Below are 15522 nucleotides of genomic sequence, written 5' to 3'. Positions count from 1 at the left end.
GAGGTTTATTTTAAAATACATTGTTAAATATAAAGCTTTGCAAACAAAACTTACAATGTTAACAAGATATGATAGTCAGTGGATGGATGTCTGGAGCCACTGTACCCACTGCTGTTGTTATGCTACCTTCTGGAAACGTAAAAAATCACAAATCCACTGTTTCTAACAGTACGTGTTTCGATTGTTAACGGTGAACAGCTGTGGAATTAAAGCATGCTGAAAACTGGACTATTCTTTTTGATACACCCTGTATACTGATGCTTGTTAACATGTGTGGTTAAAGTTTGTCCACTTCTGATCTGGTCGCCTTAGACACATGTTAGAACAAGATATGTGTTGCGCTAGCATTTTTTGCATGTTACATGTACTATGTGCACCAGCTCGTGCCCATTCTTTGTTTTTATTGGCCGCACAAATGTATGGCACAGTCCGCTTCCCACACACCATGCTTCTTCAACATATTGGCAAACTGTTCGTGCACAGCTCAAGCCATTGAAAATAATGGGTTTAAGATCCCAGCTGTGTCGCTGCCACTCAGGAGTCTGTGAGAGTTTTATTCCAGGATATCACTGGTCGTAAGACCATTACAGCAGTCGGCTTTGTATCTCTCTTTCACAACGGTCATTTTTCATGTGGGACAGCCTGCAATTCCACAGCGTACCGTACATGCAGCTTTAATAAGGTCCAAGTCATTCAAGAATCATAAAATCAAATCTTAATATAATAATAAAAGAAATAGTTGAGTACATCCTGCACTCTCATTAAATACTGTATCATAATTCATACTGTAAGATTTATCCATCAGACAGAAGCCACAAAACTGCTACTGCATATTTCCTTCAGCAGAATCATTTAAACACTTTTTAAAAATAATTCTAAGAAAAGCACCAACATAGGCTTCAAGCTACTGAGTTGAAAGTCATTCACTCAGTAGTTTTTCCCTTTTACTGTCCACTTTGGTCAGCCTTTTACCATCTTGAACTTTCACCTCACGTCAACATAATCTTACTGCACCGCCATTGTCTCCTGTCATTTCAGTGGAATGGTCTCACTTGATATGCACTGCCTGTCCAGAAACCATTCCACAGTTAACTTTCTGGCCGCTAACTATTGGTCTGTGAAATGAATGGCTCGAGGGGCCTGAGTTGAGCCTGCCTGCCCACACTCAGACGTGCCATCAGCCCAAACATGAGTGACCCACTTCACTGGGTATAGAGAAGGCCTGAAGCAGACCTCAGCATATTTATAGCTTACATTAACAGTACGCATACAGCATCAGCATGTATGTAATGTGCTGTGTCACTGAAGTATTTCTTTCGGTATCCCTGAACTCTGCCAATGCTTTAATATGTCGGTCACATCTCCTAAAAATATCCCCCCTCTACTCTTTCTCACTGTCTGTGTTTCTCAGCAGACTCCTTTTACACAGAACAAGTCCTTGTCTTTAGGGAACACGGCAGTAAAGGGGTGTTACCAAAGAATTCTATTAGAAGCGGGTGTAACCCACAGCGATATGAACCGTGTTCTCAGTTCTCTCTGGTTTAAGCAGGAGGAAAAACAGCCGTCTCTGCTGCTTCATCTTGCAGTAACCTGCTTTTTTTTTTTAGGCAATTTGGCTCTTAGAAGGTAACTTACAAAGGGTGGACGAGGGGTAAGTACTGACTTAAAAAATGAGAAACTTACTTGAAAGCAAATCCTCTCATGGTAATATGTTTCTGAAGTCAGTACAGACAGTTCAATGCTTTCAGAAACATTCAGTGTTAGAAAATAATTAGAAGAAGTATGTGGTCAAAGTTTGTATGAATCCTGAACAATGTGAAGGAGTGTGAAACTGTACAAGCTTTCTTTATCTTACTGTATCCACACATGGACATCCAGAGTTTGGCCACTAAACATGTTTTAAATGTACTATTATCCTCCCTTTGGTGACAACTTCAAATGCTTTTATTTCAAACTTTTTTCCTGTCACTGACCTGAGTTCTCCTTGCGTCACCAGGAGAGGTATCCATACTGTAAAAAGAGGAGAAACTCAGGAGTGAGACTGGGGGGGGGGAAAGGGGTTGCATCTTTCTTGTGCTGATAGCTGATTGTCTCAAAGTCAACCCAAAAGTGTAATTTAAATAATATCTGAAGTGTCTGAAATGTTTGCAGATGAGTCGGAACACAAGTCAGCACAAGCTACTGGCGATGGCAGGAGTATGCTAGTGGCCAAAGTTAACACAAGGAGTTTTTTTGTGCAGCGCTGTGCTAGCAACTGCCCACAAACACTTTCTGCCTGGTCGCGGAATACACAATTTCCACCGAGACTGGTGGTTACCAAGAAGTCACTGAGTGATCTGTAGGCCTGCCTGAATCCAGTTTTTTTTATAGGATCTTCACACTTCACCTTTAGCATTTTCAAAATACATTTTCTGTCCTGTTGTGTTCATATTACCCTGAAAATACCTAGCTACTAGCTATTGTTAGTAACCAGCAACAGCTGCTAGGTCCAAAGTCTTCCTGGTATTCAGAATTTAGTCTTTAAGTGCTGTTTATTTGTTACTTTTTAAGAACTACCTCACCATACTATCTTTACATGCCAACAGGCTAGCTAACTAGTCCTAAATACTTGTTTCATGGAAGCATGTACAGTGTTTGGGTAACCACAGAGGAGACATTAGTATCTCAGAAGGTGGAGCAGATCCACTGCTCATTGAAAGATTAGTTGTTTGATCCCAGGCTGCTACAGTCTACATGTCAAAAAAAGTCTTGGGTGAGATACTGAACCCTGAGTTTCTTTGAGTGCTCAAATACAGTAGAAAAGTGCTAAATAACAGCCAGTCTGTATATGCTTCGCTGTTAACACCTGGGAGAACGGCTACACTGAAAAAAATGTAGTGTTTTTGACAGTGAATTGTGCCTTTTTTCCTTTATGGAAAATGGGACGCTGAAATGGAAAATTACGTCATTCTCAAGAGATTTTCACAACACACGCCCAATTTGCTCTCCCCAGTTTCCTTTTTGCCGCTTCATTTCTCTTTATTTATTATTTGCACCTATGACTTCATAAAGCTTTCAGTGGCCTCATGCTTGCCATTCAGACACAGGACGGTCTCACTGGACCTTCAGCTAAACTGTGACTGCAGTGTAAACTGAGGCAGGGATCTGGAGTTGTTGCTCTCTTTTTAGCTGTGTTAAAAACTGACCGCTGGTAGGCCCCACCCTTATATCAGGCCATATCTTGTGGCTGCCAGAGTGAGATATTTGCTAGCTGACGTGTAGTCAGATGTTTTGGGTTGGGTCACTTGGACTTTATTATGTCTGATTTGCTCCAATCCACACATGTGCAAGCTGTTTTCAGTTACATGTTGTGTTTCAATGGCAGAAATCTTACAGACACTTCTCACCACAACCAAGTGGTGCACAGAAGAAAATGCATTTACATAAAACTCTGGCTGTTTTTGTGTTGAAATCTGAGAGAAAATGCAAGCGTCTCCTCCTGCAATGATGACGTCAGAAAAGGACCTTTATTTGATATTGGATGGGCACTGTTTGCTGCAAGCCACTATGCATACCATTGACTGCTAAACTGTTCCCTGAAGGAAGGATATAAGCTTTTTAAAGTAAACAAGACATAACAGCCTAAATTGTCTATGCAGCCAGTAGCCGTGTGCTGCATCATGCACGCTGCAAAAGCCTCCCACACACTGTGCAGCACATTTCTGCGTTCTCCAAACACCCGCAGCCTCAGGCATGTGCACTGCTAACGGCAGGAGCAGACCATCCGCACTGCAGTCGAGCCTAAAGATACAACAATACCTCCTTTCTTCTTTGTGGCAGTAAATGTGAAGTAGTATTTGTTTTCCATGGAAGAAATACATAATGATATTCTCCAGTATATTTTTAGTGTTCCTCCATCATGGATACTGTGTTCTGATAAACAAGGAAAAAGTGGAAAATTCTCATTTAATGTGTATATAAGCAACCACTTTTGACCAATAACATTATGTCTTTCAATGATGTTTCACATCAAACTCAATGTAAATAAAAAAAATCATGTATTTCGAAAGACGCTCTACTACCAAAGCAGGTAACTTACAGCAGGTAGGACTGCTAGTTTTTGGCCTAAAGTGTTAAGACACCCAATTGTCAGGTTTCAGGATGTCACTCCCGACAATGAGTGACAGATCGAATTGAGCAAGATGTCTGGGTCTCTGGGCTGTGGTGCTGAGCTGTGACATCTTTTCTCTGTCACTCTCAGACAACAGCAGGCTGCTGGCCTGACTCATACTCAGTAAGATCCAAAATGGCATCAATACAATCCTCAGTCTTTCTGCCAGGACTGCAGAACGAGTAAGAGGACCACTGCCAGGCAGCTGGCCATTTGTCTTGATCCCTTGAATGGGCCCTTCTGGTCTGTTAACACTGGCAGATGGTTTTGGTCATATATAGGCTACACATTATGTTCAGACTGCCACACATTAACATTGCGCAGGTGCCCATCAGCTCACCAAATCAGCTCTGAACTGTTAGGGCATGGACATGGCACCTCTGGGGCTGCCCTGTGGTGTCTAGCAATAAGAGGTTCTGTGGGTTGCAGACTGGGGACTTTGTCTCTATATGTGGAGATTGTATGTAAATGTAAAACATAGCAAGGCAGATTCAGTTGATTAAAGGGAATCATATAATGATATTAATTTAATTTGTGAATGGGGAACTGAGCTACAAATCTCAACAATCAACTTTACCATCACTGATCAGGACAACTCTAATATAGACAAAACATTTAAGTGGTTTAAAGGTGTTATTTTAATATTTAAGGGTTTATTTCAAATATATCTAATAGATGAAGCAGGTTCAGTATTCTCTCTAAGGATACGTTAAAACTGAAGACTGGAATATCCAGGGATCAAACTACTGACCTTCCAATTGATAGAAAACCTGCTTGACCAGGACTTTTTTTATTCACTGACCTCTGATTTTTCTCATAGTGCTCCTTTAATTATTTTGAGCTGCTTATATATAAGCTGTGTCTAAGCAGACTTTCCTCTATTGGCTTCTCTGACACACCCCTAGCTTGGTGCCAATCATATCTCCATGACCGCTCCCAGTTTATTCAACTTAAATCATTTTGCTCTTGTCTATTCTCAGTCACTTCTGGTGTACCCCAAGATTCAGTCTTAGGCCCTCTTCTCTTCATAATTTACATCCTCCCTCTTGGTACCATTTTCCACAAATTGGATCTTCACTTTCACTGTTTTGCTGATGACACCCGGTTATATCTCTCCTGCAGGCCTGATTTTTCCCTCCCAACTTCTTCCCTTACAGAATGCCTATCTGAATTAAAATCCTCGTTCAGCTCTAATTTTCTTAAGCTCAATGAGGATAAAACTGAAATCTCCTTATTGGAACTAAATACAAACTTTTGAAGGCAAATCTTTTCTCACTCACTATTGATAACTCCACAGTTTTCCCTTCACTTCAGGTTAAGAGCCTAGGTGTCATCTTACCTAGACAGTTCACTATCCTATAAATTGCACATCAATAATCTCACTGCCTATTTCCATCTACGCAGCATTAACAGATTACGTCCTCCTCTTTCCACCCAGTCTACATCCATTCTTGCTTTCAGTTGCTCTGCTCCCAGACTGTGGAACTCTCTACCCCCAGATATAAGAAACATTGGTTCTCTCCTCCAGCTTAAATGTAACTCAAAACTCATCTGTTCAAATCTGCATATTCACTGTGAAAACACTGTTTGTTAATTTTATCTTGCACTTTGTTTCTATTGTTCTTCATTTTGTCATCTCTATTATTATTTTATTGTTAAGTGTCCTTGGGTGTCATCAAAGGTGCCTTTTAATTAAAATTAAAATTAATTATTATTATTATTATTATTTAAAAAAATGTATCTGCTGAAACATCCGTTCATGATTTTTGCAGATACAATCACCCAACATTTACTCTAGTCTCCTATCTGACCCATCCTCGCCGCCTCTCCTCCAGCTCTGTCCTTCTGCTTCGTTTTCTTGATTTTCTGAGTTTGAACTTTCCTTGACTCTTATTTCGACATCCTTCTTCAGAGGAAGTTCACAAGAGGCCAGCGGCTCAGTGAAACAACTCCACCTCCTGTCCTTCATGCAATTTACAGCTTTCAGCTCAGTCCTGTGCTAAGCTGCTGAACACACAGCCGCATTTAAACAGTTTCATTCAGATGCAGTTGATCGAATCACTGATTTGACTGTGTCAAAGTTAACGAGTCAACATAATCTACATTTTACTGGCTCACACTCATCGTTTTCTAAAGATGTGAATGTTTGCCATGAAGCATACAGTATTCTGTCACAGACCCACTGCTCTGCTAGCCATGATGAGTTCAAAAAGAAGGCAGCCATGTGACAGTTGACGTGATGGATTAAAGCCTAGAGCGTACGACATAAACACAGACACAGTGTCCACTGCTCTGAATCATTTATATTATGAGCTCTAATGTGTGTCGTTTTGTGTTGACACAAATGATGTCTACGACAATGTGTGCGTGTGTGCATGTGTGTCAGGGAACAAACTAAAAGTCAAAAGAAGCCTGAGGATGAGACAGAGGGGGCAGCGGTTGCCAGAAAAGAGGTCTCTTAAGAAAAAAACACAGACTCTAGTGACTGCACGGCTTCAGCCAGATGACCGAGCTGCTCTCAAGTATAATAGGAAGATGTGCCCTAGGTTGAGTAAGCATTTACATATATACAACAACAACAGTAACTTCATATTTTAATTTGTGCTGTCAGCATTAATCTCGTTAAAATGACGTTAACGACATAACCACATTAACGTGGCAAATCTCCACGAGATTAACGCTGACACCACTAATTTTAATTTGACATTTTTCTTTTCCTGATACAAAATATTAAATTGTCTGTACATCTATATCTATATCTCTTACCTAACTCCTCCTAGACACATTAATTAATCTGGAGGAAGTACATTATATTAACTGCCTGGGGTACCAGGATAATACACATTGTTAAAGCTTATGGGAATTATTTTTAGAACACTCATATCCTAATTAGCTGATCTCAAAACATACATGTACACTGTTCACAATACGTGTACGTTACATGTATGTGTATATTGTTCGCATTATGTATATGCTGTTTTTTGTAAATAAAACAGTTTTTAGTGCAGTGGCACTTTGGGATTTAATGAACATAAAAATAATAACATGATAACATTAACATACATGTCTGAGTTTTCATACATGAGCAAAGTGGACAAGCACTGTAGGCCTAGCAATAAAATATCCATAGGATAGGGTTTTGCTAGTAATTAAATATATTTACAGGAGCAACAAGACCTTTACCTGAAATTAGGTAAATACTGACAACATCCTGCTTGTTTTTCAATGCAAGCTGTACTAATGTAATGCCTTAGCATCATGTATACATTTTAGCATGTATTTTCTTCTTCTATCAAAAAATGTGTCGTATTTATTGACCTCTGGCCTCCACCAAATGTTCCACTGTGCGGTCCAGCCCACATTTAGCTCTGTCTCATGCTGACAGCCAGTATCAGGCATGAAATGGTTGTTGGGCAAGACAGTCTCAGCTTCTTTTAACTTGATGGAACTAAACTTGATTCAACACTTCTCTGACGATGGCTGTGAAATATTTACGGCAGGGCACAAACTGGGGAGGGCTCGGGAAAGCGAGGGGCAGAGGCATGAGTTTAAAGTTGCAGACTCAGTATCTGCTTTTGAGTGTCTGACCATGGGGAGTACTTAAAATTGTCTCTTCCCTTTACCCACAGGCTGGCACTGACAAGGACGTGCAAGGTAAGAAGTCAGCTGCACGTAGCCGCCATTAGCTTACCATCAGCTGCTATCATATTTTGTCACTTTTCATCACTATGCCTGCCTAGAAACCATTCTTTCTTGGCAGATGATAATTTGCCATAACTAAGTCTTTGCCTGAAGAATAATAATCTAAGTCTGTGTGACAGAATGGAGCCATGGCTGAGAAAGAGCTCTACTTTGAGCGTAACAACATTACTTAAATTCCTTCTGACTCTGTGTGCTACAAGAAGACCATTATCACAGCACTTTTTGGCCAATCTCCACATTGTGAACAAAGCTTCTGAGGAGTTGGGAGGGACACAGAAGTAAAAAGAGTGTATACATTATAAAAGCACATCCAGCCCTGATATGAAGCAGTGAACATCTGACACTAAGTGAAATATGTGAGTGATGTTAGTGTTTGAGATAAAAATAAACAGACAGATGCATACAAAAAATCAACCCTAATAATATTAAAGGAGAAATTGGAACTTCCTGTTATTTACTCACATGTTGTTTCCAGGGAAATAAATAAATCATAAAGAGAAAAGAGAAAAGAAATCAACGATTTTAAAGGCTTTTTTTAATCTCTGTTTTTGTTTCTTGTATATTTTCTAGATAAGATATAGCCTATATTTATACTCAGCACTATGCAGAGGTCTTGCACCATCACTGGGAGGAGACACAATACCCTTAGAGTATTACAAGCTAATGTATGCCTAGACCAGTGGTGTCAAACATAAGGGCCAGGGGCCAGAATCTTTGGCTCCAATCAGGCCCATTGGACGGCTTTTCTTAAGTTTTACAGCTTTTCCCACTGATAAACTCCTCTTCTATGGTATTCATAGGACACTAAATAGGTATAAATAAGCAAGTACACTAAAACAATAAAATAACAGAAAGTTCCTGTTTTTTCACTATCTAAAATCTACACTATCTACTGAAGAAATGTATGATTTATCTGTGGATTATGGGATTATAATTACAGGGCAGAGAAATATTCCTATAATTTTAAACATTTATTTCCTATAATTTAAGCCCATCTTTATCGTGTGCAGAAACTAAGCTGTATTGTTGAAATGTTGTTCTTTTTTATTAAAAAAAAACTAAAATAATAAATTTGTAGTTGTTCTTTACACTGACTGAAAGCGGACTTTCACTGGCCTGAACCAGTGGCCCACAGTGTAAAATAATTTGACGTCCCTGGCTTAGATGAATGGGAAGTTCTGTTCCAGAGTAGGAGGAAGGAAAATCTGTGCAGATCCATCTGCTGTGATGACCCCTTGGGAAGGGCGCAGTCAAAGTACCTCAATTCTCTATTTAACTGAGCTCATCCCTTAGTAAACGTATTTAAGAACTACAAGATACTATGTTTGAGCTAAGTTGTTTTTCATGTAACAATACTTTATTTATCCCAACCATTGGAATAAATAAAGTATTTCTTCTCCTTGTTCTTCTTCTTCTTCTTATTATTATATTATGAAAAGGGGTGTTGCTATCGCTCCTTCAGTTGTGGTGAGAGCAAATTTGTGAACTGTCAAAACTCGTCTGCGCACGTCATCCTGAAACCTCCACACTCTTTTTATGCGCGTCTAATCTTGTGAGTGAGCAGTGTAATGATAAATGGAAAACTGTTAGCAGTGTTGGGCACATGTTCATTATATCACTTTGTCTCAGTAATAACTGTGCCTATTAATATAGATAGTGCACAAATGACATCCTTAATGAAGACATTGTCAGTCAGGTGATTTGTGTTCATTAACATCAAATAGAAACACAAGTAAAAACACTCTGAGCGTACACTGCACTGAAAATACAGTTATTTCCATGTCTACGTTTTCTTTCTCAGGGAACAAACTGCCTGTGGGTCCCTTTTCTGTACTAATGGCGCAAAGGATGTTGAATGAAGGTGGGCAAGATGGCCGATCAGGTGAGACACAGGAATGGACTATCGATGATGGAATTTTGTGAATGCTAATGAAGTGTGAATGACAAAAATGTTTACCAGTGAAAATGCCAACTGTACAAGTTGATAAACCTAAATTTTGGCAAAAGGCTATCCTCAGTTATTTGTATTTCCCTCTTCGTCCTTCCCTTGGAAATGATGACCTCTTTATTTAATGTTGCTCCGTCCAAGTTCAGCCCCCAGGATACGACTTAATGAAGGGACTGCAGTGAAAGGCCTGGGAACAATGTTATATTTAGCCTTCTTGTTATTTCTGTTGGTTAATTTTTAATGCCCACTGGAGGGCTGTGTGTAGAGAATAAGCGTGCTACATTTTGCTCATTGTGCCCCTATAATTTCTGTTGTGCCGGCTCACATTAGTAACACAAAAGCTCTGTTCCTGACCTGGCATTGACCTTAGTACTTGCTCACTTTTTGTTAACACCCAGGCCTATGAAACATTTAAAAGCAGTTTTGTTAGGAAAAATAAAGGTCTCACATAGTCTGTGAATGACTTGAAATTAGATCAATATGAATATTTAATTATAACTGGGCCTTTTGATTTGCCTCACTGTAAGCATTTTACTTTGTCTTTTGTGACTGCAGTCCTGGGAATGTTGGAGGTGCAGGTAGAGCGGGACCCCAAGACAGGTGCCACCATTGTTAGGTCAGTGGCTCCTGTGTCCACACCAGCTGGTGCTCCAAAGGCTACCACTGTCTTTGACGACGGCAGGAGGAGCATCCACACTATCAGTGGGTCAGCAGATCAACCCTCGTCTAAAGAGCTCGGGCAGATCTTGAGTGTCATCGATGGGGTCGGGATGAAAGTGCTGCTGAATGAAGTCACAGTCACACCAACCAAGACAGAGACAGTAGAAGCTAGCAAAGGCTCAGAGAAAAAAGGCCTGTCGCTTCATACCCATCCCAGCACATCAAAGGAAGACTACAGGCCATTCGGCGGCTCTAGAAGCGATGATTTAGAAGTTGAGCTGAGCAGTGAGAAGTGTGTTGTAAATGTGGGAAACACAGATGATAAATACACGATGGCAGCGAGAGACACTTTGGAAAAAGTAGATATTGTGGAGAATCAGATGTTGGAGGAAAGTCCTGTCACACTTGTGTTCTTGGGATACGCTGATGCTACAACAGACCAGAGTCAGAGCCAAGAGGAGCAGGAAGGCATGATCACTGTGGAACGAGTGATAATCACGGAGGATGGAGAAGAGCATGTCTTAGGACCTGAAATGCCTCCTCCACTTTATTCACCATTAGACCAGGTAGCAGAGCAAGGCACCGGGAAAGAGTCCAAAGATGAAGCAGTTCAGGTTATTCCCTCGGGTGGAAACGGAGATGGAATCAATGTGCAGGCAGAGGAAGGTGATAAAGAGTCACATAATACATCTCCACCAGGCATAACAGAGGGAAAAGGCAGTTCTACGCACAGGAGCTGCCGGTGTTGCTCTGTCATGTAAGAAATGGTTGAAGAAAGACTCCCTGTATACCATGTATACACTGCTTCCTTTATATGTTGCTTTATATGAGTGGGTTTAATAGCATACTAAACCATCACCCACCATTTCACCTCCCCTTGATAATAAAAGTGGCATTTATATATTTGTGCAGCTTCTACAAAGCTGAGAACTAAAGTCCACTTCCACCCCCTACTGGACAGAAATAAGAACTTCAAGCAAGCAAGCTTATCCAAGAGAAAAATTCCACACTAAATGTTTAGCCATGGTTCCTGTAGAAATGGGGGGGAAAAATTGCGCCATCCTTTAGCATGCACATCTTAATGCTTATGGTGTCCCTCACTGTTTCTGGTATGAAAAATACCCTGCAACTGACGGCTGAGATTTTGAGTGTTTCTGTGTTTTGATGCATCACCTTTACACGTTGAGTTTCTTAAGACGGATTCAGATTCACCATTTCTGTGTAAAAATCCAAACATTAACATTTTGAGAAATTATCTCATTCTTGCTCAGAGTTACATGAGAAACATTACATTTTTTTAATGTCTGTGCAGTTACTGTGAAACTAAAACCAGCATCTGGTTACTGCTGCGCTCGGGCTGCAGATAACCTCGCTGACATGGCAACAAGACATTTTTATCTCTCAGTTTCAAACACTGATTAGGTGTTAATTAGAAGTTCTGGCTGGCAGATTTTTTTTTTTTAACTTCCTGGCAGTTTGGCTTGTTGGTTTCACGTTCATGCCAAGTTAAGAAAATTGGTTTGTAGAATTTGTCTAATATTTTTCTGAGGCACTGATCTCATCTAATTCTTGGGGAAAGAAAGTAAATAGTATACCGCCCACCGTCTTGAACTATGCCTTCACTATTTTAGAACTGATATATACATTAAAAATTACTTCTAGAATTGTTTGAAACACTTTAAAACCACATTGGCAATACAAGAAGAACAATATGTTCTTCTTGTATATTCACTGTAAAAAATCTGGAAATCACTGTCTTTTTCTGACCTTTGTTTGATTTTTTTTTTTCTCACTGAATTTAGCTATAACACTGATTTATGGCAGTGGATGCTAAACAGGATATGTTGTAATATGACAGATTCCAGTTGGTGTAGTGATTGAGTTTTACAATTAGATTTGAGATGTACTCACAATTTCACACTAAAGCAGTAAACATGCAGACCTCCCATATTTGCTTCTGTATCATACACCGAAATGCATTTTTTTAAAATGGAGATTTTCCAGCGCAGTTTTGTGACTTTTAAAATCACGACTTTAAATTGTGAATTTAAATTCACGTGACATCTTTGTATTTCTAAAATTTCCTTTATTTAAGGTGTTTACGTGTGTAAAAACAGTAATTACACCAACAACAAATACTGACCACTGCTGTAGTACAATTAACCAGGTGTAAAGTTGCAGAAAAATACTTTAATTAGTTCGATTATTGTGTAATTTAATGTAAAAATCTTGTACATTTGATGCATATTTAACAGGATAAAATATGGCAGCATACTTTCATTTATATGTTCAAAAAGGGTCAAAATCAAGTTTATAAACTAGCAAATGGGTTTATCATTATGAAAATATCCAGTTAATTTGAGACTATTATGTTACATAAGCTGTTAAATGTAACTTTACATCAAAATTTTGAATAAACAACAGATCTTCACATTTAAAGAAGGTAAGCCCACATATGAAATGATTGGATTTATCTTTATTTAACACCATAAAATATAATTCCCCATTGTAATATACTATTAATTTATGATCATAGTAAGTTTAATATGATTCTTTATAAATAACTTCACATTCAAATATGAAATATTTCACAGAAGTTTACTGTAAAAAAAAAAGTGTGCACTAAATACATTGCTGCATTTAACTTGGAAAAATCAATTTTAAAATGGTTAACCTTGATTATGATATTATTATTAAACAAGCTGCTGTCATATGTAATATGTTTCTTACCACATGAAATTAATGGATGGACATTTTAAAAATATGCTGTTAATTAAAGATCACATTAAAAAAAACGCGTTAAATCTTTATTTTAATAAGGTTATCAGAGTAACAGTATTTTGCCTGCAGCATTGTGGTGAAATGACGAATCATGAAATGATGAGTTTGCTTTACAATGCCATCATCAAACCATTAGGAACCTGGTGCAAAAATCACACACATACAAAAAAGACCTACTTGTACACTCCTAAACTATCGTGATGAATCAGATGAATGTTTGAAGAACAGTTGAAGAACAGTAGAAATTTGCAAAGAGTGTGTTTATGATAATACATTTGCATTTGGAGCCTGTTGCTACATATTGATATGAGGGTGAATTGAAAAAAAAACCACATAAATTTGTATGAATCCATAGTCATTGGTATGCTTAGATGTCAATAACCTGGTAGCCCTGTTTTTTAGTGAATGACAGTTTAAATGGTGATAAAAAACCCTTTTGCAAATGTCTACATAATCAACCAACCTACAGGCTGCAAGAACATGTGAAAGAGTGCATAAATTTCATGCAAGGACCCATCCTTTGTACGACAATGAAACACCAGCATAAACTGCGTCCTCCAAAACTGGCAGATGTTCAGTCAGTAGTAGGATGCAAACATCAACACAACACCACCAGAAGATTGTGATGTGGCCATAACCAATGGTCTGACCCACAGATAATATGAAGTACTCTGCTGCCAAAGAAGAACTTCACTACACATAAGTAAGACAGGGAATCATTAACTGTTAGCCACAGACTGTAGGGTCAGTGGGTCTGACTGTATTTCAATGTTGAATCCCGACCTTCATATCCCCTGTGGACCTTGATATCCCTGCTTGTTCAACAACAAGAAACCAAAAACTGTATCATGCATGAACTCAAAATGAGGTAAATATGACACTGCTGATAGAAATTTCTCATTCCTGTCCCATAATGCACTGGGAAATCAGAGGGAAAAGGCCAATACAGAACTTTCTGGAGAATCATCAGAATTTTACATTTTCTTTAACATCAAGTAATCTAGTAGAAGTGGTCTGTAAATGAATGGTTATCTTAAAAAAAAACCCTGTAAACAGCTCAATCAGGAAAAACTGGGACTCCAAGTCTGACATTACAAAGATTCAATTTATGAGGCCCCTTTAATCTGATGCATGTGCTTTAACTCAGAGAACCAAAAACGGCTGTGTTAGCTTAGCTTAGCTTTACCAGCAATTTGTACTGGAATGGGAGAAATTCCTTCATGTGTTCAGCCATGGAGTAACAACCACCGGGACAGATCGTAAATAATATGGGGTCACCTTAATGGGTTCCTGAATGAAAGAAGAAATTTCATTCACGTAGACAACTTTTCTGATTTTATTAAAGAAATGGAGGGCAAATGCAAGCTACCTGAGGGAAAAAAAGAGCTGGAGGACGAAAACGAAAATATTGAAGCAACAGAAGGCAGATGTGACTAAAGTTAATGATGCACACATCCAAGTTGAAGTACTCAAGGAGCAGAAGGAATTTGAGAGTAAGAAACATCTGGAAGAGATAAGAACTGGGGCAGAAATACAAAGATCTGGAGGAGAAGGATAAACTTCTGCAGAAAAAACATCAGCTCCAGGAGAAATGTATGCAGCCTTAAGAGCCGGAGAACATAAAAAGTCAGTATGTACAGCTGGAGGAAAAAAATAAACAGCTGGAGCTCGAACACCAAATAATGGAGAAAAAGATCCATCTGGAAGTATCAGAACTGGAAACAAAGTTAAAAGATGCACACATGATCATTGAAATAGAGGATGATTGCAAGAAAAACCTAGAAAACTGGAGGAAATGCTGAAATATTCAAAGAAAAGATGCAACTGGAAAATGAGCACAAAGAAATGGAGATCAAAAAGTTTGAGTTGGGTTGGCGATGTGTCGGGTTCTTTAATCAACTCCCCAGCTTGAATAATTCTGTTGGGTTATAGTTTGGGTAGCTTTGATCAAATATTAGTTCAAACTTTTACTATCATCCTCCATCTATCAGCCACATCTTGCTAGCGCTGGTTCATGTTATAGCAGTCTTCATATAAAAATGTGTTAAACAAAAAAAAAGAAAAATGCTGCTGCTAGATAGCCAAGCTACATTCACTACATAATGACATTTGGGGAAAGCACTGCTTTCATCTAATTCTTGTATTTACAGCATTAAAGTAGTCTTTAGCAGTTTTATCAACTAAATAAACACTGCATATCTGTGAACTAATCATAAGTTATCTACAGTATTTTTGCAAGAAGCAAAATGTTTCTGTTTAAAAAATGACTTTTTTGATGTTA

General features: G+C 38.8%; 1 protein-coding gene across 3 annotated transcripts; it reads left to right on the top strand.

The window, feature by feature from the left end:
* Positions 1 to 1448: 1448 nt before the first annotated feature.
* LOC120742555 (palmdelphin-like) lies at positions 1449 to 15424 on the top strand. Of its 3 annotated transcripts, XM_040045932.1 has the most exons (4): positions 1449 to 1651; positions 7780 to 7804; positions 9654 to 9734; positions 10356 to 15424. In XM_040045932.1, the coding sequence occupies exons 3-4, from the start codon at positions 9689 to 9691 to the stop codon at positions 11219 to 11221; spliced, it is 912 nt and encodes a 303-aa protein (XP_039901866.1). In that variant the 5' UTR covers positions 1449 to 1651; positions 7780 to 7804; positions 9654 to 9688; the 3' UTR covers positions 11222 to 15424. The 3 variants fall into 3 exon arrangements, with proteins under 3 accessions (XP_039901866.1, XP_039901865.1, XP_039901867.1); XM_040045931.1 differs by having other exon boundaries at positions 7780 to 9734; XM_040045933.1 differs by lacking the exon at positions 1449 to 1651 and having other exon boundaries at positions 6828 to 7804.
* Positions 15425 to 15522: the final 98 nt, after the last annotated feature.

This window comes from Simochromis diagramma, unplaced genomic scaffold (assembly GCF_900408965.1).
Source record: "Simochromis diagramma unplaced genomic scaffold, fSimDia1.1 OVJJ01000150.1, whole genome shotgun sequence".
Lineage (NCBI taxonomy): Eukaryota > Metazoa > Chordata > Actinopteri > Cichliformes > Cichlidae > Simochromis > Simochromis diagramma.
The sequence above is the reverse complement of the archived record's forward strand: the minus strand, read 5'-3'. Positions and strand labels throughout refer to the sequence as shown.

Bases quoted from the DNA above. Each gene is read 5' to 3' on its own strand.
- LOC120742555 (XM_040045931.1), top strand. From the start codon at position 9,632: ATGTCTACGTTTTCTTTCTCAGGGAACAAACTGCCTGTGGGTCCCTTT. The intron at 9,735-10,355 runs GTGAGACACAGG...TTGTGACTGCAG, and splicing joins TGGGCAAGATGGCCGATCAG to TCCTGGGAATGTTGGAGGTG.